This window comes from Canis lupus, chromosome 34, assembly GCF_003254725.2.
Source record: "Canis lupus dingo isolate Sandy chromosome 34, ASM325472v2, whole genome shotgun sequence".
NCBI lineage: Eukaryota > Metazoa > Chordata > Mammalia > Carnivora > Canidae > Canis > Canis lupus.
Window position 1 is genome coordinate 21422094 of NC_064276.1, and position 27270 is coordinate 21449363.

Consider the following 27270-nt stretch of genomic DNA (forward strand, 5'->3'; position numbering starts at 1 on the left):
AATTGATTGCATGAAATGAATCAATTTATGTCGTTACTATTCCTTGTCTATTGTCTTGTGGAAGAGTTGGTTTAATTAATTCTCCAAACATTTGTACCTTTGAGTTGTGGGTCAGTGATTTGTGACACATCCCCCACAACGTTGCACTTAAATCAAAAGCCACGACATCTTTCAGGCTCCAGGAGAGGAAGCTAAGTTGTGTTACTTAGCCACTCCTACTGATTGGCCAAGCTCCCAAACAGGATTGAAGCTTAACAAATGAAAACAAACAAGAACTAAAGTTTTATAAAAGTTGTGGGGAATAAAAAGTATGAAAGGAAAATAAAATAAAAACCCATTCAATACCACATAGGTGAAGTCATCTCTGCTAAGAGAGGGGATGCATTTCAGGGCAAATCACAGAGAATCATTGACGAGTTAGCAGGTGCGAAGGAAATTTAGGACTGTATTTTGGGATATGGGTTCCCTTGGCCAGATATTTTCTCTTGACCTATTCTCAAGGAAGATGGGTTACATTATGACTTTAAGTCTATTGGCATAATGCAGAGGGGCATGAAGGAAAGTATTTTACAGTGGCTTGTTTCAGACCAATGTTTTTGAATCTGGCCTGTGTCAAAGTCAATTTGGTGTGGAATGGTTCCCCTTAACAGCTCCCCTCCCTGCCCCTTCCCCAGGCCACTCTTCAAAACAAGGGGACTCCCACCTCTTCTCCAACTCCACATGCCATGCTATGACCTTTTGCTGGAAACCTGTAACTTCTACCAAATTACTCTGCTCAGTCCATTGTAAATAAGGGCTTTGTTCTCAGAGGATCTGTTCATTGGAAGCACATTGGACTTATCTCTCTAAGACAAATGTTTTCCCCACCTTTTCCCCTTATAGAATTTACATAACAAGTTTGTAACTTGTGGCCCACATAGTGATGTCATTAGTTCTCCTGATAAAACTTGCCTAAGAGGCACTATCTTTTTCCATCTCTCTAGTTTCTTTTGATTTTACTTCCTGAATATAGCCTTTGCATATCAGTGGGCAGACAAAAGTCATTGCCCAATAGTCCAACTATCTGTGTACAGAAAGCAGGCTCCATCTGCGTATGAATTTTAGCCTTCTTCTGACTTTAATTTTTAGAGAATTTCTGGCAGCCAGATTTTGATGCATTTTCTGTACGAAACGATTTTTTTTTTTTTTTTTTTTTTATCTCTGATGGTGGGTGCTGGAGAATAAGAGACCTGTGATGAAAATATGTGTGCTTAAAAATAATTAAGTTTTTAATGTTTTGGCTAGAACTAATGCTTTCTTTTTCATTTTATCCTCTTTAATGTATTTTCATTTTATGCGCCCGTGGGTAGCTCAGTTGGCTAAGTGTCTACCTTTGGCTCAGGTCATGATCCCAGGAGTCCTGGAATTGAGTCCCACATCTGGCTCCCTGCTTGGCGGGAGTCTGCTTCTCCTTCTGCCCCTTCCCCACTCGTGCTCATGCACGTACTCTCTCTGTCAAATAAATAAATAAAATCTTTAAAAAATATTTTCATTGTAGAAAATTAGAAAATATAATTTTCTATAATCTCATTATTAGAGAAAAACAAAGTTAACATTTTGGTGGCTATCCTTGTTAGCTTTCTTTTATACATATCTATATTTTATTTTTGCAAAAACTGAGATCATGCTCTGCCCTATTTTGTAATCTTTTTAAAAAATATATACCCGAATGTCTTTCTACTGTATTGGTACTATGTACTATGTTTATTACATCAGCTACATAATATTCTATCTAATCTACATTAGACATTATAAATAAATTATAAATTAAACAGTGTTGCTATTTTAAAGAGGGATTGGCATTGCTGGAAGATTGGCTGGAAGATGATGAGTTTAAAATATAGCTAGAGATATTAGTTATTTTAAATGATATCTCTATTTCTTTGTTTGGATACACCAACACAGCTTCTAGCAATATATTGGTCAATTCCACTTTCTTTATCAAGCTATCTAAATCTATAATACATAACATTATTAGTGAAACAAAGTAACAGTCTTAGAGAAGCCAATATTGGGTGTGACATTGAACTAGCATAAGTATGCTTCCTCCTATGTTAAAGAGTCTACATTCAGTCACTCCCAATGGGAGAGTTGATTTCAACTACTCTCTAGCATTTTCTAATAATTTTATCCACTAGCTGGGCTTCAGTGGGAAAATTACTATTTCTCTACAGAATTTCGCAGTCTAACGTTAATGGCATTTGGAGCCTGACATTGCCTTTTTTTTTGGTGGGATGCAAGAGAAAAAGTGATTTTTCTGGTTAATATTAATTAATATTAATTAATTAATATTAACCAGGGATAGTACTGGGCATTAGAGATTGGCCCCAGCTCATTAAGAAGGGAAGACAGCTAATCCAGAAACCAATATTATATGGTATGTTAACTAAATAAAATTTAAATTAAAAAAAAGAAGGGAAGATGGAACTTCCCTAAGAGTTAACAGGAAATATATTTTGGAAAATGTCACACATTTCAGTGATCTCTTTAAACACCATGCAGGGTCATAGTTGAAGATCTTAGATGTAGAGATAATGCCAAACAGTAATACCGTGATCCAACCCACATTAGGTGATACTTATCTCAAAAGAGAAGCTCTGAAGACTGGTCAAACTTATCCATTCACTTGAATTTCTCCATTCACAAATAGGATACATTATATAAGCCACAGATGTTCTTTCACCGATTTGATATTCTAAAGGGATACTCTAGAGGCAGGAACTGACACAGGAAGTGTGTGTATGGGTGATTCTGGCAGCATCTGCATCAAATTCCGGCACTATGAGCTTCATTTTTCTATCTGATCCCCTGGCCTAGTTGGAACAGTTACCCCCTGGGAAGATCTGGCTCATCCTTTGTCTAAACACACTGTCTTCCCTCACTATCATCCCTCACATCTTGCCAGTAACTTTGCCTTTGTCAAGATAGGAATCAGCTGTCCCTAAAAGCTCTGGGCAGTGCCACTTTCCCTTTAGCATCTTTCAGAGATGGTCACAGGGAAGGTCACTATATCCTGTTCAGATATTATTTTATTGCCTCCTTCTTTTAGGATAATATACTAATGGCTCTTCAAAAGATGCAAGATCAAGGCATTCGCCATCATTTGCAAAGTACTTTCACAACGTTTTCACTTGATTTTCACAAAAAAACTCACAGAATAAGTGGGGGCAGGCATCAACACGCAGATTTCCACAGATAAATTGAGAGGTATATCGCAACATATATGTGTACTTAACATATGAAGATGACATTTCTGATGACACTTACAAATATGACTGTGTTGGTTAATCTTTCCCTGGTCCACTTTCCTACACCTCCTTGATTGCTTTGAGTGAAGCCATACATTTGCAGAAGCCTGAGCAAAACCAGTATTCCTCCCCAGTAAGCCAGCCTTGAGATACACCTTCACAGAACCAAGGAAATGTGAGTATCACCAGCAGCATTTTAATTTTCTCAGTGCATTTACTATCTATTCTGTATCATGCTGCTTATTGCTTCAACAGGAGATATAGCAGGCCACACATAAGTACACATTTATCCTTACTTTATAATATTCTGGACTTATTTATGTGCATATAGTTTACTTATGTGCACATATAATTATATTTTCTTAAGTACTTACATGTTTTGTTTTCTTACTGAAATACAGAAAAAGAAAAGGTCTTTTGTGACAGATGTTATTATTCCTCATCTGTGTTTATTATCTAACTACAGCAAGCTAATATCAACTTTTTTTTTCTTTTACTTTTTACTTATCAGCATTCTAAACTGTCTAATTTTCTTAAATCATCTTATAATGAATCTGAAGGTCCTTCTTGAAACAGAAATACTCTCATTTCTCTATATCTGTATGCTGGCCTTCATTATTTTCATGGGAGAATGATGTTCTGCTTTAGTTCTCTTGCCTTTCTCTCTCTGGCTGGTGCTCTCTGGACCTACTTGGATCTTCTTAGCATCTTGTAGAACAGCTGAATTCCAGGTGTTAACATTTTCACCTAGAAGGAGTGGAATTGGGCCAAAGTTGCCTTAGAATGACATTACTATAACACTTCCATACACCTAAATTATTTTATCCCATTTGGTGTCTTGTTTAGCATTGGACTTCAATGTATATTAACACATAGATTGTCTTTCAGTTATGATGACCGGCAAATGAGAAGTTAGCAATATCTGTTTTTAAGAACTCAACTGCTCCCCCTGTCTGGTCTTGTTTTACCCCTTTTAAGTGTCTGCTCCCAAATATTGTCCTTTGGTTTCAGGATAAGCTCTTCTTTACTCCTTGTATTTTCAGACCTGCTCTCAAGAAAGATTCTCGTATTTGTCACCTGTCAGGGTTGTTTGAAGCAGAAGTGGCTTTTTCCCCTGCTCTGTCTCTGGTGGTACAGTCATCTTCTGTGACTGTGACTGAGCTCACTGTCCTGCACAGAGGGTTAAGTATCCTGTAGGAATCCAAGAGGACAAATGAGGGTGTGGTTTATTCCTTCCTAGAGCTCACAATCTACTCACAGAGGCCAATTACAGTCATTGATTAAAGAACTGGTTGATAAATATCATGGCAGCTGGGGAGCATAGGAAAAATTGCATTTCTAGATTGCCATTCCTGTTAAGCTTATGGGAACAGATAAGTTTGGAGCCTGGTTCAGAATAAAGGGTTTCAGATCTTTTCTTTTCAGGTCTGATTCCATCACATTTGAGAAGAGAGACTCTCTAAGTTGAACCTCCTTTGCTTTTATATCATGGGTGCTCCATGGAACAAAAATTTTTATTACTGATCCATTTGTTTAGCTACTGCATAATGAATGCTGTTTGTGTTCTCTACTTGGTGCTAAGCATATTGCAGTAAGAAAATTATGTCTCTATTATTAATTATTTTACATACTAGTGAGGAGAATGTGAAAATTAAGGCAAGTTAAGAGAGAGTGTGATGAGTACTGTCATAATGATAAACATAGTCTACAAGCAGAAAAAGTAGAGAGTCATGTAAGTTATGAGACAAGATTAGTCAGAGAAGACTCTAGCTGCTTTCTAAGTTGAGACAAGAAGGGCAATGGGAGTTATCAGGTAAAGAACTGGGTGGATTTATGAGTCTAACCATAGAGTAGTATGGCTGAAGCACAGATTGTGTGTGCTGTGATGTGGCGGGGAAGATGGGAGAAGAAGATGGAAAAGAAAAGGAAGAGAAGAGACCTAGTGAGACTTGGTTAGTAGGAGTTCAGATCATGCCTACCATGCTCAGGAGCTCCTATTTTATTTGGAGCACAATGAGGATTCATTGAAAGTTAGGTAGCCAGTGGCACAATCTTATTTGTATCTTAGAAAGATTTGTCTTCCTGCTGTGTGTTGCATGAATTTGGGAAAGAAATATTGGAGAGAGACCAGTTAGAGGACCTTTAAAATGATCAACAAGAGGTGAATTTAGGTCATGGCAATTAGGAGTGGCGCAAAGTAGAGCATTTAATAGATTGAGGCATAAAGAGCTATAGGACTAGGTGCCTGATTGCTAAGTATTGGACAAGAAGAGAGAATCCAGCAGACTTCTGGCCTGAGCAACTGTAGAGCTGTGATTTCATTCACTGAGACTAGAATAAAAAGGAGGAACAAGTTTATGGAGGAAGTAAGAAGATGATGAGTTCATCTTTGGATGGAATGAGTTTGAAGTACCTGTGGGTCAACAAAGGTGATGTGTCTAGTAGGCAGCTGTTTAGATGGATTTGAACTTGGGAGAGAGATCTGACTGAAGATACAGGCTTGGGAGTCCTAGATTTATGGATTATGGTGAAGCAGTAAGAATGAAGAAGCTTGTTTAGAGAGAACATCCCTACTGTGCTCTGACAAACACCAGCATGTGAGATATGTGGGTGTGATGTGTGTTTGTGGCAGGGTATCTCCGAAAGAAACTAAACACAATGAAGAAGCAAGTAGAAAGAACACTGGAATTTGTTGTTCCAAGGGGCAGAAGGATACAAGAATTTGAAGGATGATATCAATAATCAACCATGCTAAAGAAGATCAGGGAGGATAAAGGATGCAAAGTATCTATTGGATTCAGTCACAAGAGCTTTGTTGAGAATATTTCAAAGGAACTGAAAAACAGATTTCTATGGATTTAAGCATAAATGAGATAAAATTAAGTAGAAGGCAGCATGGGGGGGACCATTTTTTGGAGAAGCTTGGTCATGAAAAACAAGAGATTCTTCATCTTTCTTATGCTTCTAAGGTCAAATGGAATAAATGCACTCTTTTTCCTCCTTGGCATCCTTTAGATATCTGAGGAGAGTGGTCAGTGTCCTCCATGTTTTCTTTCCTCTCATCTAAAATTTTCCAGTTCCTTCTACTGTTCCTCATAGGACACAGTTGGTGGTCCATCACCATCTGTGTGTGATAACCTCTTCAGAATAAAGAGAAAGGTTATCTCACAGGCCATGGGTCCAAATGACCAGTCTGATCATGGAATTTGACCAGTCTGATCATGGAATTCTCAAAAGGAGAATTTGAGAAGCATCAGTGGACATTGTGAAGTGTCTCTTTATTAATTCATTAATTCATTTAACATCTGTCAGATATATACCAGGAGCTCCTCAAAGAAGAAATAATCATTTGTGTGGGCTTTAGTGCAGTGTCTTCAGGATAGATCCTCAGAGACAAGCTTTATGAAGCCAAAGAGAGCTAACCTCAGAGTCTTGAAGAAAGGAGTCATCATGAAGGGTAGGTTTCTCTTCTTCATAGAGTAGCTAAGTCTTCCTAGGAATCGGAGGCAATAAGAAAAGGAGAGAGGAGTCTGAAACCATGGCTCTTCCTCTAACTTGCTTTGTGACCTGAGCTACGTCACTTCTCTGAGCATCTGGTTTCTGAGGGTGTTGTCAAGTATCTAAAATGTCTGGCAGTGCTCTCAGATTTCCATCTTTTGAAATCAACTGAATATTTGCTTTGAGAAAACTAATCCTGTCAATGTGCCATTAATAAAGTATTCTTGACCTATGTGGTTGTTACATGGATGTGTTTATTTTATGATCCTTCATTGATCTGTACATTTATGGTTTTTTGAATGCATGTCATACTTCAATATAAATGTTTCTAATAAAATTGCATTAAAATAATAAAAGGTGTCGTTTTTATGTGGGGGGAAAATACTATTGGCAGCATTTGGATGAATATCTTTCCCTGAATTTCACAAAATCTTCTGTGAGAAGTCACAGTTGGCCTAGCAGGAAACCCAGGCTTGGGGGCGACTTCCTTAAACAAAGCTCCCAGCCAGGAACATCTGGTTGTGGAATGTGGGCTAGCAATGCTCCCTGGCACTGGGACTAATGCTGGGTAGGTAGTAATCCTGGTGACATAATCCACACACTCCCCTGGGATGTCCCAATAACTGGGAAAGAGACTTATTCTAATTTCTAAGCCTTGTCACCATCTAATTTCTGAATCAGCAGCTTCAAAATCAGGGAACCTATTTACTTTGGAGAGGGAAGAAAGAGGCTGCTGTCAGCTGAATTGTTGCCCTTTGTTGATTCTTTTGATTATTCTGCTCTTTTCTTTTTCACTTCTACGTGAGAACAATATTTGAGAGCTTATAGTCCCCTTGAAGTACATCATCTGGATCCAACATACAATATCTTTATTCTGTTCAATTCCTTGTAGGCTGATGTTTTCTTTTTTCTAGAGGGGGTTGGAAGGTTGGTGATTTAGCCTTAATTATTTTCCTTCCCAGGAGAAGAATTCCACCATTTTTCTGTTCCCTCCCTGCCCTAAGCTCTTCCCGGTCAGGCCAGTTGCAAAGTAGGACACCTCTGCCACTGTCTGAGATAATTAACTACAGGTGACTCCTGGCTTATAGGTTGAGTTCCTTCTACTTTTACAAGCACATCCCTAGCCATCTCCTCCCCAATTCACAAATCCTTGTACAGGTTTATATTAAGTGCTACCTCCAGAATTAATCTTTGTGGGGGAACTCCATTTATTTGGAGTGCTGAAGGGGAGAACCTGAGTGACTTGGATATGTGGACCAAACAGTTATGTCCCTCAAATAATAAACACACATAAGGGAGAAATTGTTACTCTGGAAAGAAAGAAGAAATGAATGGTGCAAAGCAGGACTGTATGCAACGTGGAACACCTCTCCATGACTTCTGAGAGTCTTTAGTGATGTTAATCTCACGAAATGTCTGGGGTGAATGGAACACTTATGGTGTCAGCCCTGATGGTTGCCTTTGGGTTGGTTGTGAGGGAGCTGTTCCAGCAAGAATGGAGCTGTGCTGATAGCAGAGAGCAGGTGTGAAGAGCTCTTTCTACTTTCATCCCATAAGAGAGCTGTAGTTTTAACCAACTGTTACCAGCTCCTCAAGAAGTGTGGGCTGGGGGTGAGCAGTTGGCACCTCTGTTACACCATATTACCTGCTGTCTTTTGAGCACACCCCTCTTCACACCTCACAGTTGTGCAAGGAACATTTGTGCCCATCTCCAACAAGCAGTCAGCTCTCCACACCTCCTGCTTTCCCCACTCTCAACCCACCCTCCACTCACCCCTATTAATCCTGCCTTCTGTTTCCACAGTATTTGTGCGCATTCTCCTAATATGACTCTATCACCAAAGTCTGTGATTATCTGCTAGACTATTAGCTTCTCTGAGGAAAGACTGTGACATGTACTTCTATGTGTGTCTGCACGTGTGTGTCCAGAAGATGTTTCCATTCTGAGCCCATTGGTGGGCTCCATTACTCAGCCCACCAATATTTACTGAGCACTCATGTATGAGGTATGAGGTCATGTGCCAACAACAATGGGTTTGACATAAGCCTTGCCTTTCAATCTTAGACCTGACAGAGAAACAAGCAGGACATCTATTTGAGAACTTGTACTTGGTGCCGGCTCTATGCCATGCCCATGCCAAGTGTGGATTATAAAGATGAGCGCTCAGAGTTGCTTATGGCCCAGGAGTGAAGACAGGGATGTAATGGGAATTACACAACAGTGAGATAAATACTACAGGAACCCAAGCTTTACCATAACCCTTGTTGAGAGACCAGTGGAAGTATTTGTTGGAAGCATATAAGAAAATTGATCTCAGAGAGTCACAAGTTGATCTGTAATCCCACAAATTTCTCTAGTCAATATCTTTGTTTTTATCAGTTCTTTTCTGTATATTTTTGAAGAACTCCCCTTAAAAACTAATATCTTGTGTGAGGGTCTCAGCAAATCTCTGCATGTTTTCCTTCTTAAATGCAAGAAGACATATTGGGGATTTAACATGTCTCTGGCCCTGGCCTGGGTGAGGTGCCCCGTGGATGTCCCAGCAGCTCTGGTCAGTGTGGATAGCCATTTGCACTAGAGGGAAGTCAGAGGGCCAACACCCCAGAATCTTCATAATGGACACCCAAATTTGTGACATCACAATTCTCTTCCTATGATCCCACAGCCACAGTGAATCATAGGGGAGCTATCATGTTCATGGGAGTCACGTAACATAGATGGGATGGGGAAACCATATATGAACAACCTCTCTAGACTTAGATCTAGAATATTCTTAGCACTGAAGAAAAATCTGTCAAATCTTATAGAGCAATTGAGCTGGAAGGAAACTTGGGAATAATTACTCCAACAGTTTTCAAAGTTTCACATATTATTCTCCCCATATGAAAGCTTCAGACGAGGTCTAAAACCAGCAAAATGGATCTGTTTTGAGTGAATTGGGCTACTTGTTTATGCAAACCATAAAGTCTGGCCTCTCATTTTGTAGTTGAGGAATATCCAGTGCAGAAAGAGGAGTGACTTCCCTAGGGTTACCCAGTGAATGAATGGGGGTGCATTCTTCATGCTGGCCCTGTGTCTCCCCACCCCACCCCCTTGCTGAATGAGCACAGGACTCTGCCCACCAGGAGGGCAGCTGGGAGGCAAGAGACCCTGCATCAGTTCAACTTTCTCCCAGGATACAGAGCAGCCCTGCTGGCATGTTATCACTAATGTACAAAATGTGAAATTGTGAAGACTTGTTTGCCAATTCTCTTATCTCAGCTGGCACAGAGGAGGGCTCGTTGGAGTTTCGAGGTGTTAGAGTATTGTTTATCCACCGCACATCCCTTGGCTGTTCTCGCAGAGACTCAGGAAAGGCTGCACATATAAATTCACATAAATTACCTTTACAAAATGTCAAAATTAAAAGTGGATTTTTATTTTGGGGATGTGCCTTGAGCATGTTAACCCCTTATAGTGGGTAGAGGTGTCACCATCAGAAAAGCAGCTGACTTCTTTGAAAGCACCATAAGCCACAGGAACTTACTCCCACGCTCCCGCCCCAGCCCAGCACTACCCACCCTCAAGAGGTAGCAGTTCTTGTCAACAAACCATGGGTTTTTCTGAGCTCCTGGCCTGCTCACAGATTGTCCTCTGGATACAGTATTTTTATTATTTTATTTTTTTAAACTTAATTTTTAAAAAGATTTTATTTATTTATTCATGAGAGACACACACAGAGAGGGAGTGGCAGAGACACAGAGGGAGAAGCAGGCTCCATGAGGGAGCCCGATGCGGGACTCGATCCCGGGACTCGAGGATCATGCCCTGGGCCGAAGGCAGGCACTAAACTGCTGAGCCACCCAGGGATCCCCAGGATACAGTATTTTTAATCCTGTGGTAGCCATAACTTCATTATTTATGGTCTTTAACTTCTTTTTAATAGACTAAATGGACAGCTCAGGGGAGACACAGAACCCCTCTGGGCCTCAGTTTCCTCACTTACAAAATGTGGAGGTTAGCATAGATAAGTGTTTCCTAACTAGCCATTCAGTCTACCCTCCAATCCAGAGAGGTAGTAATGGGGATACTTAAGGAGCTACTAATATTTCAAAAGCTTTGTGGAAATCATAAGGCACCTGCAATAGGGTTGCATAGGCTTAAAAAACAATCCCACGGAGACTTATGGAGGCTCGTGGGGAAAGGAAAAAGGGAAAAACAGCTCTGCAGGCTTGCCAGGGAAGCACAGAGGGTGAGGAGCAGACCTTCTTAAGACCAGATGGAAAAGGGGAGAGTAGAGCTGGAGAGTGGCATGCACGGCCCTTGAAAAGAGGTTCACCATGAAACAGCTCTGAGTTTTATTGCTATCTCTGTTTACTTTTACTGGTATCTCTGTGATACTTTTTATGTCCAACATGTTCTTTATTAAACTCTTGTGAGAAGGAGGAAAAATCCCCAAACTCCCCCTTTCTTTGCCTTTGGTTGAGTTGTGGCTGGCTACTTCTTTCAAGCTGATCAGAAGTTTTCAACATAGTTCTTTTACATACTTTTCTAGAAAACACATATTTATTGGGTCAACTATTCTGGATCTCTCTTTAATTTTAATAAATCAAAAAATAATTACCTTAAGATTGTACCATTTGTTCCCAGGACAGAAATCTCCCAGTACATAGTGGAGCAGAATCAACCAGAATAAAGAATTTGGAAAAAAAAAAAAAAAAAAGAATTTGGAAGGCACTGGAAATGGGTGGGTAAAGTTTCTAGGTCTGATGGAACCCCAGAATGGAATATGAAGCAGGGAATGTCAGTAGTAGGATGTAGACTTGATTCAGGGCACATAATCATTTACATGAGCCTAAAACTCATTTGCCTTTATGGACCTCTCCACTATAATACTATCAATATTAAAACTTATATTTCTATGACTTTAATAGTTCCCCCCATTTTTTTGGGTTTTAGGCAAAACCAAAAGTTTTGGGTGTCCTACAAATTTCACTCTTTTCGAACATTAAAAAAATAACACATTTCTTTTGACAATAAAATTTAATTGTTTTGATTTTAAAATAAATTAACAGGTTTCCTGAGCCCCTAAAGGATTTGCAGCTACAGGCACTGCGCCTGTCATACCTAATGGATAAGTCAGCCTGACACCAGGTAGAGAAGAAAGCTTTACGTGGTAGTGTTGGGTGCTGGGTACCCACTGCTGATGCAGGAGAAGCTAGGGTGAGCCCTGCTTCATGGAAGCTGTATCTCTTATCCCAGTGCAAAGCAGAGCTGACTGATGGAGATATTTGGCAAAAGTGTTTCCAGGTGACCAACACATAAGGTTGATAGCTGCTTCTCTGCTTTTCTTCTAAGTGCTACAACTTGAAGCAGTGAACGAGAGTCAGGAGTCATGTTTTGATTATTAGTTGTGTGTCTTTGGGCGAATTCCTCACCTGAGCATTCCAAAGTTTGCAAAATGAAGGAGTTGGATGAGGCATTGATTCTCTAGCTACAATTTATGCCCTATATGCTTCTGAAATATTTTCAGAAAAAAATCACAGAGAGATAAATGAAGACATGTATACAGTGAGGCAGGTATACTTAGACTAGGACCCAGGAATAAGTTATTTACCATATTAAATTTAGTTCTGAATTTACAGGCAGCTGTAAAATATAGAATTCTTATCATCTAACTGAAGGAAGACTAACACTTCTTTGGGTATTTATTTGGCATTACTTTTTCGAGAAGATATGACCACTAGTTGACCAGTGAGCTAGCTCCAGGGCAATCGGAATCTCCTTCCTCCTCCCCTGCCCTTGAAATGTACATTCCAGCCACTGTTCCCATAGTGGGAGCAAGCGGAAGGCCATAGCCTCGAGAGAGAATAGGGTGTTGCTGAGACCATCTCGAACTTACATGTGACTGAATCCAGGTACGTCCTGTGTATAAACTTTAAGATCCTGGTGGGCATGTTGCAGAGGCACCTGAGAAAGTCACATGTAAGTTCCCTTGCTTGTTCAACCTGCCACCTACCAATTTGGATGGGTCTACTCCTTGTCCTATCTCTTCTTGACTTCTTCAGATTATCCCGCAAAAGCTCCACAGTTTGCAAATCTACACACCTATTAAATGTTTGATTTTTTTATTGCAAAAGCAGCACTAACACCATTTAAAACTTTTTAAAGAGCTAAAATTCACTTTCAATACAACTACCTCAATAAATGTAAGTATTTTCCTTGTGGTCTTTACCAGCGTAAAAATTATTCAGGTTACCATATCTAGAGAAAATCTTTGTTTTTTGCTTTTGCGTTTTTTTCACCTAGGAATATGCAACCTTTACTTCCCTGCTGCTGCAGCACTTGTGAACGTTATTTTAAATGTCTGCACAATATCGATTGAATAGACTTAGCAGTTCCTTGACTGTTAGGTATTTAGTTGATTTCTGGTTTTTCCTTACAACCCAGAATAAGCAATTAATATTGCACTCTTTTTTTTCTTTAGAATTTCCTGGAATGAGATTAGGTCCAAACGTACGGACTGACTCTCTTCTAAGCCTTGATGCCTTGCTTTCCTTAGAAATTGTGCTACCTGAGTATGAAATGCTGACATTTAAGGTTCCATGGAGTGTTCGAGAATAATGATCTTTTTTTTTTTATGAGAATAATGATCTTTTTAGATTATAAATGACTCTGGATGGGTCTGTTGCAAGGCAGGCTTTATCCATGTAAAGCAGTGAAAACATTTGAATTTGTCTAGATTTATTTTCAGTATAAATATGCTTTTAGTATTTCAATGTATGCAATCTATTCATGCAGGGGTAGAAGGGCACATTTATTTAATTGGGGATAAACAGTGTCTGGGCAGAGGGTGATGAGGACTGGAGTGGGCTGCTTTGATGTATGGTACTCCTCTCAAATCGGGGAGGGTGTTGAAGTGACGTTCCTTGTCCTTGCAAAGTTGTGCCCATGATCAGAGAAGAGCTGAAATCATTCTGGATTCGGGCGGCTGGGCTCCATTTTCCAGGATCCATGGCTGTAAGAATATAACTGAAGCTGAGTTTCCTTCTTTCCTGGATCTCAAACAGCTTGGGCTCAAAGTGCTCTGATTCTCTTCCCCGAGTGTTTCCAGAGAAGACAGCCTGAGGGAGAGGAAGTGGTGCTAATTAAGTCCTCCCTCTGTTTTCCAGGCACAGGAGCCTTCTGCAGATGTCTGTTGTAAGGCGCGTGTTCGCAGAGTGTGGCAAATAGAAAGGCAGGCTTTCCTTCCCCAAAGGCACAAACCTTCCTTCACAGGTTACAGGGAACTCTAGAAACACACTTCCTTCCAACAGCCACTGTGTGATTGAGGTGCCAGACCTGCCAGGGAGGCCAAAGTGCTTCACTGATTGTTCTCTCAGTCTCTCTCTCTCTCTCTCTCTCTCTCTCTCTCTCTCTCTGTGTCTCTCTCACACACATGTACAAGTGCACACGCACACAATTTCTCCTGTTTCTATGGGGGGTGCCTTGTATTTCTTACAGACCATTCTCTGCCTTTTGTACCTTAAAAAAAAAATTGCTGAAGACAGCCTCAGCGAAGTCTTCCTACTGCAATACAGCGTGCCTCATGATGGACATGCTAGACTGGACCAGAAGCATGGTTGGGAGCTCTGGGTGGGCATCCTGGTGCTGCCACAACTGAGTGTGTCCTGGGTGGGTCCCCTTAATGCTGTGATCCCCAGAGATGCAGGTAAAATCATCTTCCTAGGGTTGCTGGGAGGATCGGATGGAGGAACCTATAATGTGACCCGTGGAGGGCTTTACACTGGTGAGCCCCCCTAACCATCTGTATTTTCTCCTGCACTCAAATCCCTCAGGGTGACTGGATATGTCTGCATTTGCCCAAGATAATTTAGTTTACTTCTATCATTCTGATGTAACTGTTAATAGTACCCTTCTCAAGCTCCAAAGTGTCCAGCTTTAGGCCACAGGTTAAATGCTCATCACACTATTTTTACCGCTCCTGAATACTCTAATTCCAATGTTAAGAATGTCAACTTGCAGGAGTCAGGGCTGTTTCTCATTCTCTACTATTTCACAAGAATCGAGGAAACTGAATTTATCTAATTAAGAACGCTGAGGCAGCTCTGAGAATACGATGACTTTCCCAGTCACAGTGAAGCTGGACACAAAATCCACTTCCTATGTAGCATGGACAGTGTACTTACCATAGGTCTGACTCATGCAGGAGAGCCTGGTTCTCATCTCATGGAGTCAAAGAATGAATCTCACGGACAACAGAGAGTGAGCAAAGTGATAGAGTTTATCAAGCAGCCATACAGAGAAAACTCTCTAAAGTAAGAGGTGCCCCACAGGGTTGCCGCTGAGGACTTTTCTGCTCTGCCTTTTATAGGAAACTGACCAGGGAACTTGGTAAATTTCTTGTCAATATCAGGGTGGATATTGGGATCCCTGGGTGGCTCAGCAGTTGAGCGCCTGCCTTTGGCCCAAGGTGTGATCCTGGAGACCCGGGATCCTGTCCAACCTTGGGCTCCCTGCGTGGAGCCTGCCTCTCCCTCTGCCTGTGTCTCTGCCTCTCTCTCTCTCTCTCTGTGTATCTCTCATGAATAAATAAATAAAATATTAAAAAAATATATCAGGGTGGATATTTAGAAGAAACATGGTGGACTTGTAACTGACATAATAACAAGCAAGATGTTTTGCAAATATCGTAAGTTATTGCCTTCTCTCAGGTTAATACCTCCTCCATAGTATTTCTCTACATCTGGAATTTCTGTGAGCTTAGTCAGGTAGCCCATGGCCTTGAGAGTCTTGTGCTGTCTTGGTTTGAGCAGGGACTATTGATAACATCTTAATGACATATTTCTGTGATTACTTAGTAGCCATTAACGGGGGATAATCCATAACATTTTGGAGCTAGGGAGCCAAGTTTATTTTTTCTGTTTTTACTTTCTTATCTCTGTTTTGTTGGGATGGTTAGAAGCCTGACTCTGGGGCCTTTTCCTTATCTTTCCCTCCGTAGCCCCATCTGCTCCTAACTCGTTCCTAAATCATGACTATTTGGCCTCAGCTTAGAAACAGTAACGTGATGTAGGGGCTCTTTTTACTAGGCTAGTATGTGCCGTCTATGTATTTTGTTAAATTTTGCTGTATATTTACAAAATAGAAACGAGTTTATTATGTTTTTACTTAAGCATATGTAATCATTGTAAGCATCCAGAGATTTACAAAAACAAAAAATTAAAATCACCTATCATCCAGAGATAACCATTGTTAATATTCAATTTTATTTCTTTGTAGACTTTTTCTAACCCTGTCACACAACACACGTATATACATATTCAACTCCAAGTTTCCTTTCCTCTTTCTTTTTTTTTTGAAGTATTTTAAACCATTTGAATATAATAATTCATTATTATTCATAATCTTTTCCCATTAACAATATATTTTGGGCATATTTCCCATGATAAAAAATATCCACTTACATTTTTAATGACTACATTGTATTTTATTTTATGATATAACATATTTAGCCAATTCCCTACTGATGAGTTCTTAGTTTCTCTATATTCTTCTGGTAGTAGATATAATGTATGAGTGACTAATGTGGTGGTGATACACAATGTTTTGCTCTTAGACGTAAGTTGTCAGTATTTTTCTGCTATTAGACACATATGATGTGTCTTCCTATATTGATGTCTTTGGGCATTTGTTTAAATTCGTTCCTTAGGATAAAATTTTAGAATTGTTGTTTTTTGAGTTAAAAATATGCTGTTTAAGTGTTTTTGTGCCCTATTACTACCCAAGAGCATATGAGAAAGTGCATTATCATTCCTTTTAACTGTTAAGTAAGTTGACAGGCTGGTAGGTTTTTAAGCAAAAATTCTATGAAATCTTGAAGATCAATTGTCTGGTAATTATTTCATACTATTATCTCCATACTCAGCTCCCTGTCCTCTGGGATTAAAGATGGGAAAATGGACCTACTTGCAGCCCTCTTGTGTCTATCTGAGGGTCTCTACTTCTCTCCCCTGGTAAATGACCAGGTAGGTGGTAGAGTCTCTGTTATTGAACTGCACTCATTAGTGCCTTTGTTAATGTATGAATGCATTTGTCAGTTTCAGGAACATCACGTGCACACTGCAGACTTTTCTGCTCTAGCCAGGACATAGGTAACTTCTTTTCCCCTTTTTTTCTAATGAGAAGATTCTTTCTTCCCTTGTTTTAGATAGAAGAAATGTCAACAATTGGGAGTTTTGAAGGATTCCAGCCCGTGTCTCTGAAGCAAGAGGGAGATGACCAACCCTCTGAGACTGACCAGCTGTCCATGGAGGAGGGGGACCCAGGCAAGGACTCAGAGACAAGGCAGATTTCAAGGCAGCCCAGTGTGACTGAATCAACACTGTACCCCAATCCTTATCACAGACCTTTTGCCTCACGGAAGTACTTCGTGACACGGGTAAAATTTTTGGTGCTCTGAAATACTATACAAGACTGCTCTTGAAATATTCTAATATCATTATAAATACTGTATATATTTGCCAAGTATTTTCACATTTGTTATCTCCTGTAATAGTAATAACCATGAAGTAGGTATTATTATCCCCATGTTACAGAGGAAGGATCTAAATTTCCGTTAAGGGTCTACTTTTGATAACCAGGTAGTATTGAGGAGAAGCTGGTTATCCACTCTCCAGGGATCTTTGGCTCCTCAGTCCTGTGTTCGTGTTAAACCTGATCTCCACAGATTAGTGATCTATGGAGAGAAAACCCAGGCAGTGAGAATACAAAATTGTGTGTCCAGAGTAGGTTATTTGTTGCATTTTTGAAAAGGATGGGGGTGATGGAGTGGAAGAGCTTGCTGAGAATGGGTTAGACCTCAGTGTCTACGCTGGGATGCTGGAATGACAGTGTGGGAGCAGACACTTTTAAATCCCAAGCCTTCTGTTACTCTCTGGAGCGGAGCCCTTTTGCCTAAGAATTAGAGCTGAGAAAGTAAATGGATAGGTGGGTAATGAAGATGGAGTTTGTGTATCTAGATGTAAAAGATTAGGCATCTGGGTGGTTCCAACAGTTGAGCATCTGACTCTTGATTTTTGAATCAGGTCATGATCTTGGGGGTTGTGGGATCAAGCCTCATGTCAGACTCTGCACTATGTGTGGAGCCTGCTTGAGGTTCTCTCTCTCTGTCGGCTCCGTCTGCCCCTCTTCCTACTCACTCCCTCTCTAAAAAAAAAAAAAAAGAAAAAGAAAGAAAGAAAGATAGTTTGAACTTCTAGCATCTGGATCAAGTGGAGAGTGGGACAGTGCTTCCTGGGTTTGAGTACTTTTTCCTTTCTTTCTCTCTCTCTCTATCTATCTCTCCTTCCTACTTATCAATGTTCTTTCCCAGTCCTCAATGTTCTTGTTAGCACAATAATTGCTGGCTCATGGGCTATAATCAGTTGGTGGCAAAACTGGGGATCGTACAGTGTGGCAATGAAGATCATCTCATTTTTGAAGCATTCATGGGACAAATCTTGAAAAAAAATTTTTTTCAACTCAATCTTATAAATAAATGATGGCTAAGATGTTGTGATGATTTACAAGTTTTACTGACAAATCCTGATTTGGTAGCTTTTAAAACATCTTTGGTTAAGATAAAATTTTAACTAAAATGACTCAATGTATGAGTAGGTGTGTGCGTGTGTATGCATGTTCGAAGCTAAGACATACCCCTATCATTTGTACTTAGCCACTCTGATGTGTTAAGCTGCTTTGGTAGGTGCTATACTATGTGTGTGTGTTTGTGTGAGTGTTTTTGCACATGCAGAGCATATGGTTTGTTTTCCAAAGTATGTGAACTTTATTGAATAAGCAAAATTAAGTTGTAAGATACATCTGTGAAGAAAATCAAAGCATCCCCTAAAGTTGTCTTATCTCTGGTAATGATGATGTACCAGTCACAGTTTGATGAGATAACAAGCATGAGTGGTATGGAATAAGAGATTCATCATGCTCAGAAGCTGGTGCAGTTATGAGGGCTGGCTGGGAAGTCTCTGCAAAGCTGTCGTCTTTGCACCTGGTGATGGGCCTGAAGTTGCTATAGGCCAACCAATTGGTAGTCATGAAGTGGGAATAGGGAATAAGGGAAACACTGGAACCTGTACAGACAAACCAGAATTCCTGAGGAAAAACTGGAATCTGTGTCTGTTTCCCACCAAGTCTAAACTTGAAGACGTGAGTCCTTTCAGGAGAAGTTGGTGGCCTTTCTCCACTGAGCTGCACACTTACCAAGCCTAGGAAAAGGAGAATATGAGAAGGTCTAACTGCCAGCAGTAGCTGTAGGTCTGTCCAGGTGCTGCCCCGTACCACCAAGTGAAGCAGGAGGTCATACAACTGGTGAATATAAGCTTCCACAGTGCCTGGCGGACTGCACTGATCTTCCACAGGGAAATAACTGATGTGTCACTTCTGCCTTGCAAATCTTACACTAATGTCTCTTGTGGCCAACTCTACTTTGGAAATGGATAGGAAAGGAAATTCTAGAAAATGTAGTTCTAGCTTAGCTAAATCGACCCAGTCTAAAGCCACCATGGAGGCTTTGTTTGTGTGTGTGTTTGAATGATGTTTTTATTTGTATGGTTCTATGCAACTTATCAAGTGAAGTGCCCTGGAGTAACACTATAAGGTTGGTGGGGGAGAACTGCTCACTCTTGTACTAAACATAGTACAGTTTCAGGGGAGTGAAATTACCTGACCAAGTCACATGATATTAGTGAAAGAGCTATAGCTAGAATCTTTGTCTTCTGTCTGTAAGTCCAATGCTCTTCCTACCATCATGTACAATTGCTTTTATAAGTCAATCAGTGACTGACTCCAGTCCATTGGAAGAGTATCTTCTCCCTCGAATAAATAGACACAAACCCTAAGTTCTCAAGAGGTTGGGAGGGAAAACTTCTAATCTTGTTAATGAATTTAGAGTAGACTTGAGGACTCTTTAGGAGTTGTGAGGGCTACATTCCCAAGGCACTCAGCATTTGCTCTCCTTCAGACTGATAGATGAAATATATATATATATACACACACATATATATGTTTAGCATATGAGTATAATGAATGTGCTTTATATGTATTTTTATATTTTTACTCTCTATATAAATTTCCCCATTTGCAATGTGTGAATAAAATACAAGTTTTATACAGAGGTTTAAATAGGCTTATTTGTAAATATGCTTAGTACAGTGCATGACATGTCTATTAACATTTTATAAGCAGCATCTCATTGCTATTATGAATGCTTTCTTATTGATTTGACATTCCTATTTCTATATTTGATCATAGGGAATGACATTAAGATGCCTGTGACCTCACCATGACTTCCAGGGTGAGATATAAATGTAGATGTATAGTTTCTATAGCAGTCAAGAGGTTTGAGTGAAGGAAACTAATTCATTTTCTCAGGGAATAATTCAATAAGACCCAGGCTCTGGATGATTCAGAGCTATTAAAGATTCATCATGAAGTATCACTTCTTAGAGCTGAAATGAGATCGACAGATGATCTGGTCCACTGATTCTCCATCTTTATCATGCAAACAAATGACCTGGAGATCTTGTGAAAATGCTGGTCTGATTCAGTAGGCCTGGAGTAAGGCATTAGATTCTGCATTTATATAGATTCTCTGGCGATAAGATGCAATCTGTCCATACAACATACCTTGAGTACCAAGGAGCTATCAACATTCTCATTTTCAGAAGTAACTAAGGCCCAGAGAGGGCATGTCAAGTGTCATAACCATTAATGAGTGCTGACTTGCCCAAGAGGCTAGTAGTAAGTGCTAAAGCTGGGGTTAGAACCCAAGTATTCCAATTCCCAATTCATAGTTCTAGGATCCCACACAGCAATTAAAAAGAAGTGAGTTTACTACTGTGTAAGAATTTAAAGCATATAGGTTGTAAATTCAAAAGAACAGTAAGTAAATGAGCTGCGGAATTCCTTGATCAAGCATTTTGTTTCGTTAAATATTTTAAAATCATTTCACAGAAGGTGGTTTATTGTTAAAAAAAAAAAAAGGAAAATGTCAATAAGCAAAATGAAAGTCACCTGCCCAACATTAACCAAGTATATTGAATGTGTGCTTATACATTTTGGTGTGTATCCTGTGTTGCTTTTCTCTGACCTGTGCAATTGGTTGCATAAAAATATTTCCTATGCCAATAACTATACTTCCATAAAATCACTTAACAATTTAGTTACATCCTGCTATGGAGAATATTCTACAATTTATTTAACTTTTGCTGGACATTGAAGTTGTTTCCTACTTACATCTTTTAACCCAGAAAGGAAAGTTACTCTTTGACTTGCTGTAGCAGAATGGCAGTCAGTTTCTTAGGGACCAGAAATAGATACCCAATGCTGTAATAAGAAAGAAGTTCAATTATATGAGTTTCAAACTGGATATGCAAAGATGTGACTGCTCTGGAAGTTAAAATTAATCCAGGAAAAACAAGAGACTCTGTCTCATGACCCTGAGATTATGACCTGAGCCAAAATCAAGAGTTGGATGCTTAAGCAACTGAGCCACCCAGGTGCCCCCAAGAGGCATTTTTAAGCATCATAACCTAATGCATTAGGTCATATCTCTAATGCATTAGATCATACCAGATTATAAAAGCAGTCAATCTGGTTCCTTAAACTTCTTATATTCTTTCATGTGGCATCAGGGATGTTGCTTCCTATCCACGGGCTTCCAGACTATCATTTATTTCCTGAACTGTGCCTTTCCAACACAGCAATATTTGTGCTCAAAGAAAAGGTCTTAGAGGATATCTAATCCAATCCCCGAAACACAGAAAGGAGATGTGACTTGTCCAAAGTCAACCAGTAATTTGGGGGGGCCATGCCAGAACTCCTGATGCTTTTTACCACCCCTCTAGAGCCTCTGACCTTGGTCAATGAATGAGAGGTCATGAGAATGTCTGAGGCACTGGCTATCACTCTGCTTGGATACTTTTTCCTCCTGTTTTTGTTCATTTGCTATTTTATTGCTTAGACATATCTAAAAAAGGCCTGGTGCCTTTTCTGAACAAAAGTACCACTCAAGGCTAATAACTCGAGGTATATTATGATAATCTCTTTAGTTGTGGAGACTGATATTCAAAAGCAACTTCTTATGAAAGGAACAATACTTGATATGCATGGGGAAAGATATTTTTAAACTCCCTGTAGGACTCTATATTTGCAGATACCTTATCAGAAAGTTGAAAGCGATTAGGGATGGGGAATTATCTCTAAATTTATACTTGAGAATGTAAATTACATACAAACTAATGGGACTAAAACTATTTGATCTTTTAATATTTAATTAATGGTTCCCCATGGCCTTTTTATAGCCTGTGTTCTATTGTGAGGAACGAGACTTTAATAAGCAGGTTCAGGACTTCCCATTGTGTAGCAAGATGTCATTGCTTTCATGACACTAATTTGGCTTTCATACTCTCTCCCTTTCCCTCTTCTCTTACTATAGGGTTCCCTGAGTCTTACTCTTGCATTGGGAACAACTAAATATATTATTTATATTATTATTGTCTGTGTGAGTCTCTTTCTGGTCTAGAAATTACATATCTCACTGGGCAAAAGGTTTCTTGATTCCCCTCCTTACACTGAAATCCCTTGAAAATTGTAATAAATTTGATGTTTCTTTCTGAGGGCAGATACTTAACAATAATAAATTAAGAGGCATTTCTTTTATTTTCAGAGAAAGACACATTTGCCCTGGACTTTACAAATCACATCCAATTTAGAGCTGTTTTTCTTCTCTTATGTGTTTATCACAAAGTGATTTCTATCTGGGCATGATGACACCCACAAGATAGATCTTATGGTATCTGAGTTCCTGGGAGCATTCCTTTTTTTATGGCCCCCTCCTCTTATTGTCTAGCTAGGGAGTCCAGTATATGGGAAACAGTTACCAGTGGACATATTATTTATGTGACGACTGGCCCCTGGCTAGTCTAATTTAAGGAACCATAAGGAAACACACACACACACACACACACACACACACACACACATCTTTGAAATTCCCTTAGTAGGTTTGTTTTGACTGAAGACGTTCTGTGCTGAACTATTAGAAAAGATATTGCCCAGTCTGCTGTGTAAGGACTTGTAAATAAGGATTCCCCCCTCATGATTTTTCTTCAGATTTAGCATTAGAAATATATGTGTATTGGATGAGGTATACTTACTATTCCAGTGTACTTTCCTATTAGTCCTAGGTGGCATGGAGTCTTCAAGCTAATTGTTCCATTGCAGTGATCATTTGACCTCCAAATCCTGGTACTACTATTTTCCCTTCATTTAATGCTAACAATAAGAATGAAAATACAGTGTTTTATTATCCAGTGTTCCCAGAGGTTTTTGGCATTTCCCAACAGCTCCGTTACAGTTAATATTGTCTTATCAGCCCAGCAAGTAAGTAAACTGATGTCTGGAATGATAAGGACATAATATGGGACTCATGGCAAATAGAAAGGCTGAGATCTAAACCTTGCCCTAGACACAAGTCAGAGTGCTCACACACTATCTCATTTTCTACACTGAATGGCTGAAGTTAATTTATTCCAGTTAACCAATGATGACAAGCAGAAGAGAGTAAAATACTCTTATCAGGATACAGTGATTAACTGTTCCATAAAGTCACAACCACTGTTTCTGCTGAAGGTGAGAACACCACACTCAGTGAAGATGTTGGCAGAACTCCAGAGACTTCCCAACCATTTTGTAGAAGCCACACTGATGTTCAATATTTAAGTTTTGCAAAGGTATACAGTAAAACATCACCTCCATCCACTGTCCCATCAAGTGCCTCCCCCCACCAACCATAGGAGACCACTGTTAACATTTTCTAGGTATCCCTCTAGAGTTGCTTTAGCATATACAAGCATGTGCAAATATTTGTTCTTATCCCTTCTCTTTTTATACAAAAATGCAACATATTTACCCTGTCTTCTGAACATTTTTTCTTTCATTTAATAATGCCTTTTGAAATCTTTCCATATTAACACAGATTTCCAATTTTTTTTGCACATTCATCATGTTCTATTGTATGGATATGTCCTCTATTATATCTAACAAGTCCCCTATTGATCTATATTTGCCTTATTTCCAAAATTTTGCTATTCACAAATAAGGCTGCAAAGAGCACTGTATAAACATCTGTCATTTTGCACATATGCAAGAACATCCATAGTATGACTTCAGAGAAGTGGAATGTGAATGTCTAGATCAAAGGAGAGATCATTTTTGGTAGATTTTGCCAAATGCTTTCCTTCGGGAAGACAAGTAAGGTTTTGAAAAATTCTACAATTTTATATTCATCTTCACATGTTCTGGCAAAGTGCCTGGTGTAGAAGCATTCAACAAAATGCTTATTTTAGGATTATTTCATTATTCTCCAATTTCACTTACAGTTTTTTTTTCTTCTGCAAAGTATTAGTTTCACTACTGAGCTATATTAGCTGAGGAAGAAATTATGTGGATATAAGAAAAGAGACAGGAAAAATAGGATGAATCATCAAAGAAAGTATGATTTTGAGCAGTGGGCTTGATGCAGCCAGGCTGTAATCACAGGGAGTTCGGGTTGGAGATGGGAACGTTGTCATGGGATTATAAAGGATTTCCCTCCAGCATAGTTTGGTCCTGCCAGTAGGGTCACTAGAACAGTGATGTTGATGCGGCCTTCTCTGTCAGTGGGGGCTCAAGGCATACTTGATTGATGCTCCAGAACTTACTGATTTTATGACTCACAGCTTCTACTAGGCATGGGCTGCCATATTAGCTTTCTGACAATCTGTGAACCAGCCGCAGAGAATGACAAAGGAGTCAGAAATTATTCAGTCCACTGGCTGACTATTCAATTCAACAGGAAATGTGTTAAATGAGAAAATCAGAATGTCTTGGTATAAGGGCTGTGATCATATTTTCTTAAAGACTTCCAGGAGGCTTTCATCATCAGCTTGGCTCAGAAAGCTTTTATTCAGTCTCCTCATTTGTCTTTATAGATAAAGAAATGGAGGCCAAGAAAACTCAAATCATTGGCTACAGGTCACAGAATTGATTTATAAGAGATCTGGAACAGGAACCCAGGTCACTTGACTCTGTTCGATGCACATTTCCTGGATGACTTGGGCTGTGCTAAGTGAATTGGATGGGGAGGTGCAGGACTAAGTAGGGAAAGCTCTACACCATTTCCCACCACTTCATCTGAAGCAGTGCCATTCTTTTCCTCATTTTCATATATGGATTCTCCTATTATAAGTTTTTTTTTTCCCATGACCAATGGATTCTGTGGCCAAAATATTTCAAAGCCTTTTATCGCTGAGAAAGCAAACAAACCCAAATCCTACCACCACCCTACCTCTGAGAGGAAAAGGTATTTGAATGGGTCCTAGGCCATCCTAGTATCCTGGTTTCCTTTTGTGAGAAGAGAGTCTCAGCCTGGGAGGATTGGAAATGTTAATATTAGAGAATATGTGGTTAGTATTAAAGTCCTGTTATATAGAGAATATTCAAGAACTGGCAACCTACTTGTCAGTAGCTCAGGGCTGGGAATGAGGCCAGCACTGCATTGTAGGTGGGGCAATGGTATGTCTATTTTCTTGTCTCTACCACATCTTAGCTGAGTGAACTTGACAAGTTACTTCCCCACACTGGCCCCTGTTTCCACACCTATAAAATTAAATGTCTTAAACTAGATAACCCCTGGGCTGCAGTGGTTCTCAACCTTGGCTACACATTGGAGTCATCTGGCATGCTTTAAAAAATCCTGATGTACTGATATGTGGGTCCCATCCACTGAGTATCTGATATGATTGCTCTGGTGTGAGGCCTGGGCATTAGAATTTGTAAAAGTTCCCTTGGTGATTTTGATGTGTACTCAAGGTTGAGAGTAATTGTCTAGAGAGCCACAGTTCTCATAGTACAGTCCCACACCAATAGCATCGCCTGTGAACATGTTGGAAATACAGATGCTTGGGCCCACTCCAGACCTATAAACTCAGAAACTCTGAAAACAATGCCCAGCATTATGTTTTTGATTCTCATGTACACTGAATTTTAGGAATCACTGAGCTAGAGGTCTATGAATTTCTTATCGGAAAAGGGTTAATCAGCTTTTAAACGAGAGGTAGGCCCATAGGAGGAACACCTGTTTGGAGAAGGGTAAAGGATGCAAGGCAAGGAGAAAAAAAAGTTAATTCTCCAGAGTCAGCTAAAATTATGGTAAGAATATTAGAAAAAGTTTTTCGGGACACCTAGGAGGTTCAATGGTTGAGCGTCTGCCTTCAGCCTGGGGCATGATCATGGAGTCCCAGGATCGAGTCCCACGTCAGGCTCCCTGCAAGGAGCCTGCTTTTCTCTCTGCCTATGTCTCTGCCTCTCTCTCTCTCTCTGTCTGTCTTTCATGAATAAATAAATAAAATCTTTAAAGAAAAAAAGAAAAAGGTTTCTCTTAGATGTTATATTGCCATGTGCTCTTTGAAGAGAGAAAGGTTTGATTTAAAAAATATATATATATTGCAAAATCCTTTGAACTTTCTGGTAAACATGCTTGTCAAAGAAAACTGGCACTCTGAAAATGGCTCTTTTCATTTCTATGAGAAAGTATGAGTATGATCATGGAAGACAGGACTCGGATCACTTTGGTCCCACCCAAGAAGAACAGCTTAGTAAATACCAGAGTTCAAGACTAAGTTCCCCGGCAGGCTGTTCCTAGAACAAACAGACAAACGCAAGACCTATCTTTCCCATCAGCTTTCTGGAGGAGACTACGGATTATACTCACTAATCATAAGCAAAAAAGACAGCTCAGTTTTCTCTAAACCAAGTATTTTCTTTTTCCCATTCAGCCTGGGGCCATTGAGACTGCCATGGAAGACTTGAAAGGCCACATAGCCAAGACTTCTGGAGAGACAATTCAAGGCTTCTGGCTCTTGACAGAGTGAGTAGTTATGGCTAAGTGAAGGACAATAGAAATCTAGCATTTTCCTTAACACCACTATAACAGAATAGGAGATAGATACGTGGAAGAATTGCTTCTGGATGCCACGTAAGAATTGACTGGCATATCCCCCAGTTACAAAATAAAGTTTTGTGGTGCCCTATGGCTGATGCATTACTAGGTTTGACTCCTACAACAATTTTCTGGGCTAGTCGCTTTACTCCGCTATCACCCTGACTCGCTTAGGTCAGACCCTCATCATGGCTCTCAAGGAACATGGCATTGGCCTCCTCACCAATCTCTTTGTTTCCAACCTCTGTCTCTTACAAGTACTCTCTTCCAGCCATATCAGGTTAGTAACCATCCCACTCTGGGTACAGTGGAAAAGAAGGTTAGAAAAGATGAATGACGTCAATGTATACAGTTCGAATTTTATCTTATGTATGGTAACATGGGCCCATGAAACCAAGGAAATCATGCAGGATAGAGAAGACAGGCCATCAGTCCAAAATTAGGATAAAAACCAAGTCTAACACTTGAGT

The 27270-nt window shown here is 39.8% G+C and overlaps 1 protein-coding gene across 3 annotated transcripts in view; it reads left to right on the top strand.

Annotated features, from left to right (window-relative positions):
* Positions 1–27270, top strand: part of TPRG1 (tumor protein p63 regulated 1) — a 137171-nt gene that overhangs the window by 10914 nt on the left and 98987 nt on the right. For 2 of the 3 annotated variants that reach the window (XM_035710400.2, XM_025425658.3), the window contains exons 2-3: positions 16976–17206; positions 26637–26728. In XM_035710400.2, the coding sequence (XP_035566293.1) occupies positions 16985–17206; positions 26637–26728 (314 nt within the window). In that variant the 5' untranslated portion in view covers positions 16976–16984. The remainder of the gene's footprint in view (positions 1–16975; positions 17207–26636; positions 26729–27270) is intronic. The other variant, XM_035710401.2, reaches the window with a different exon arrangement.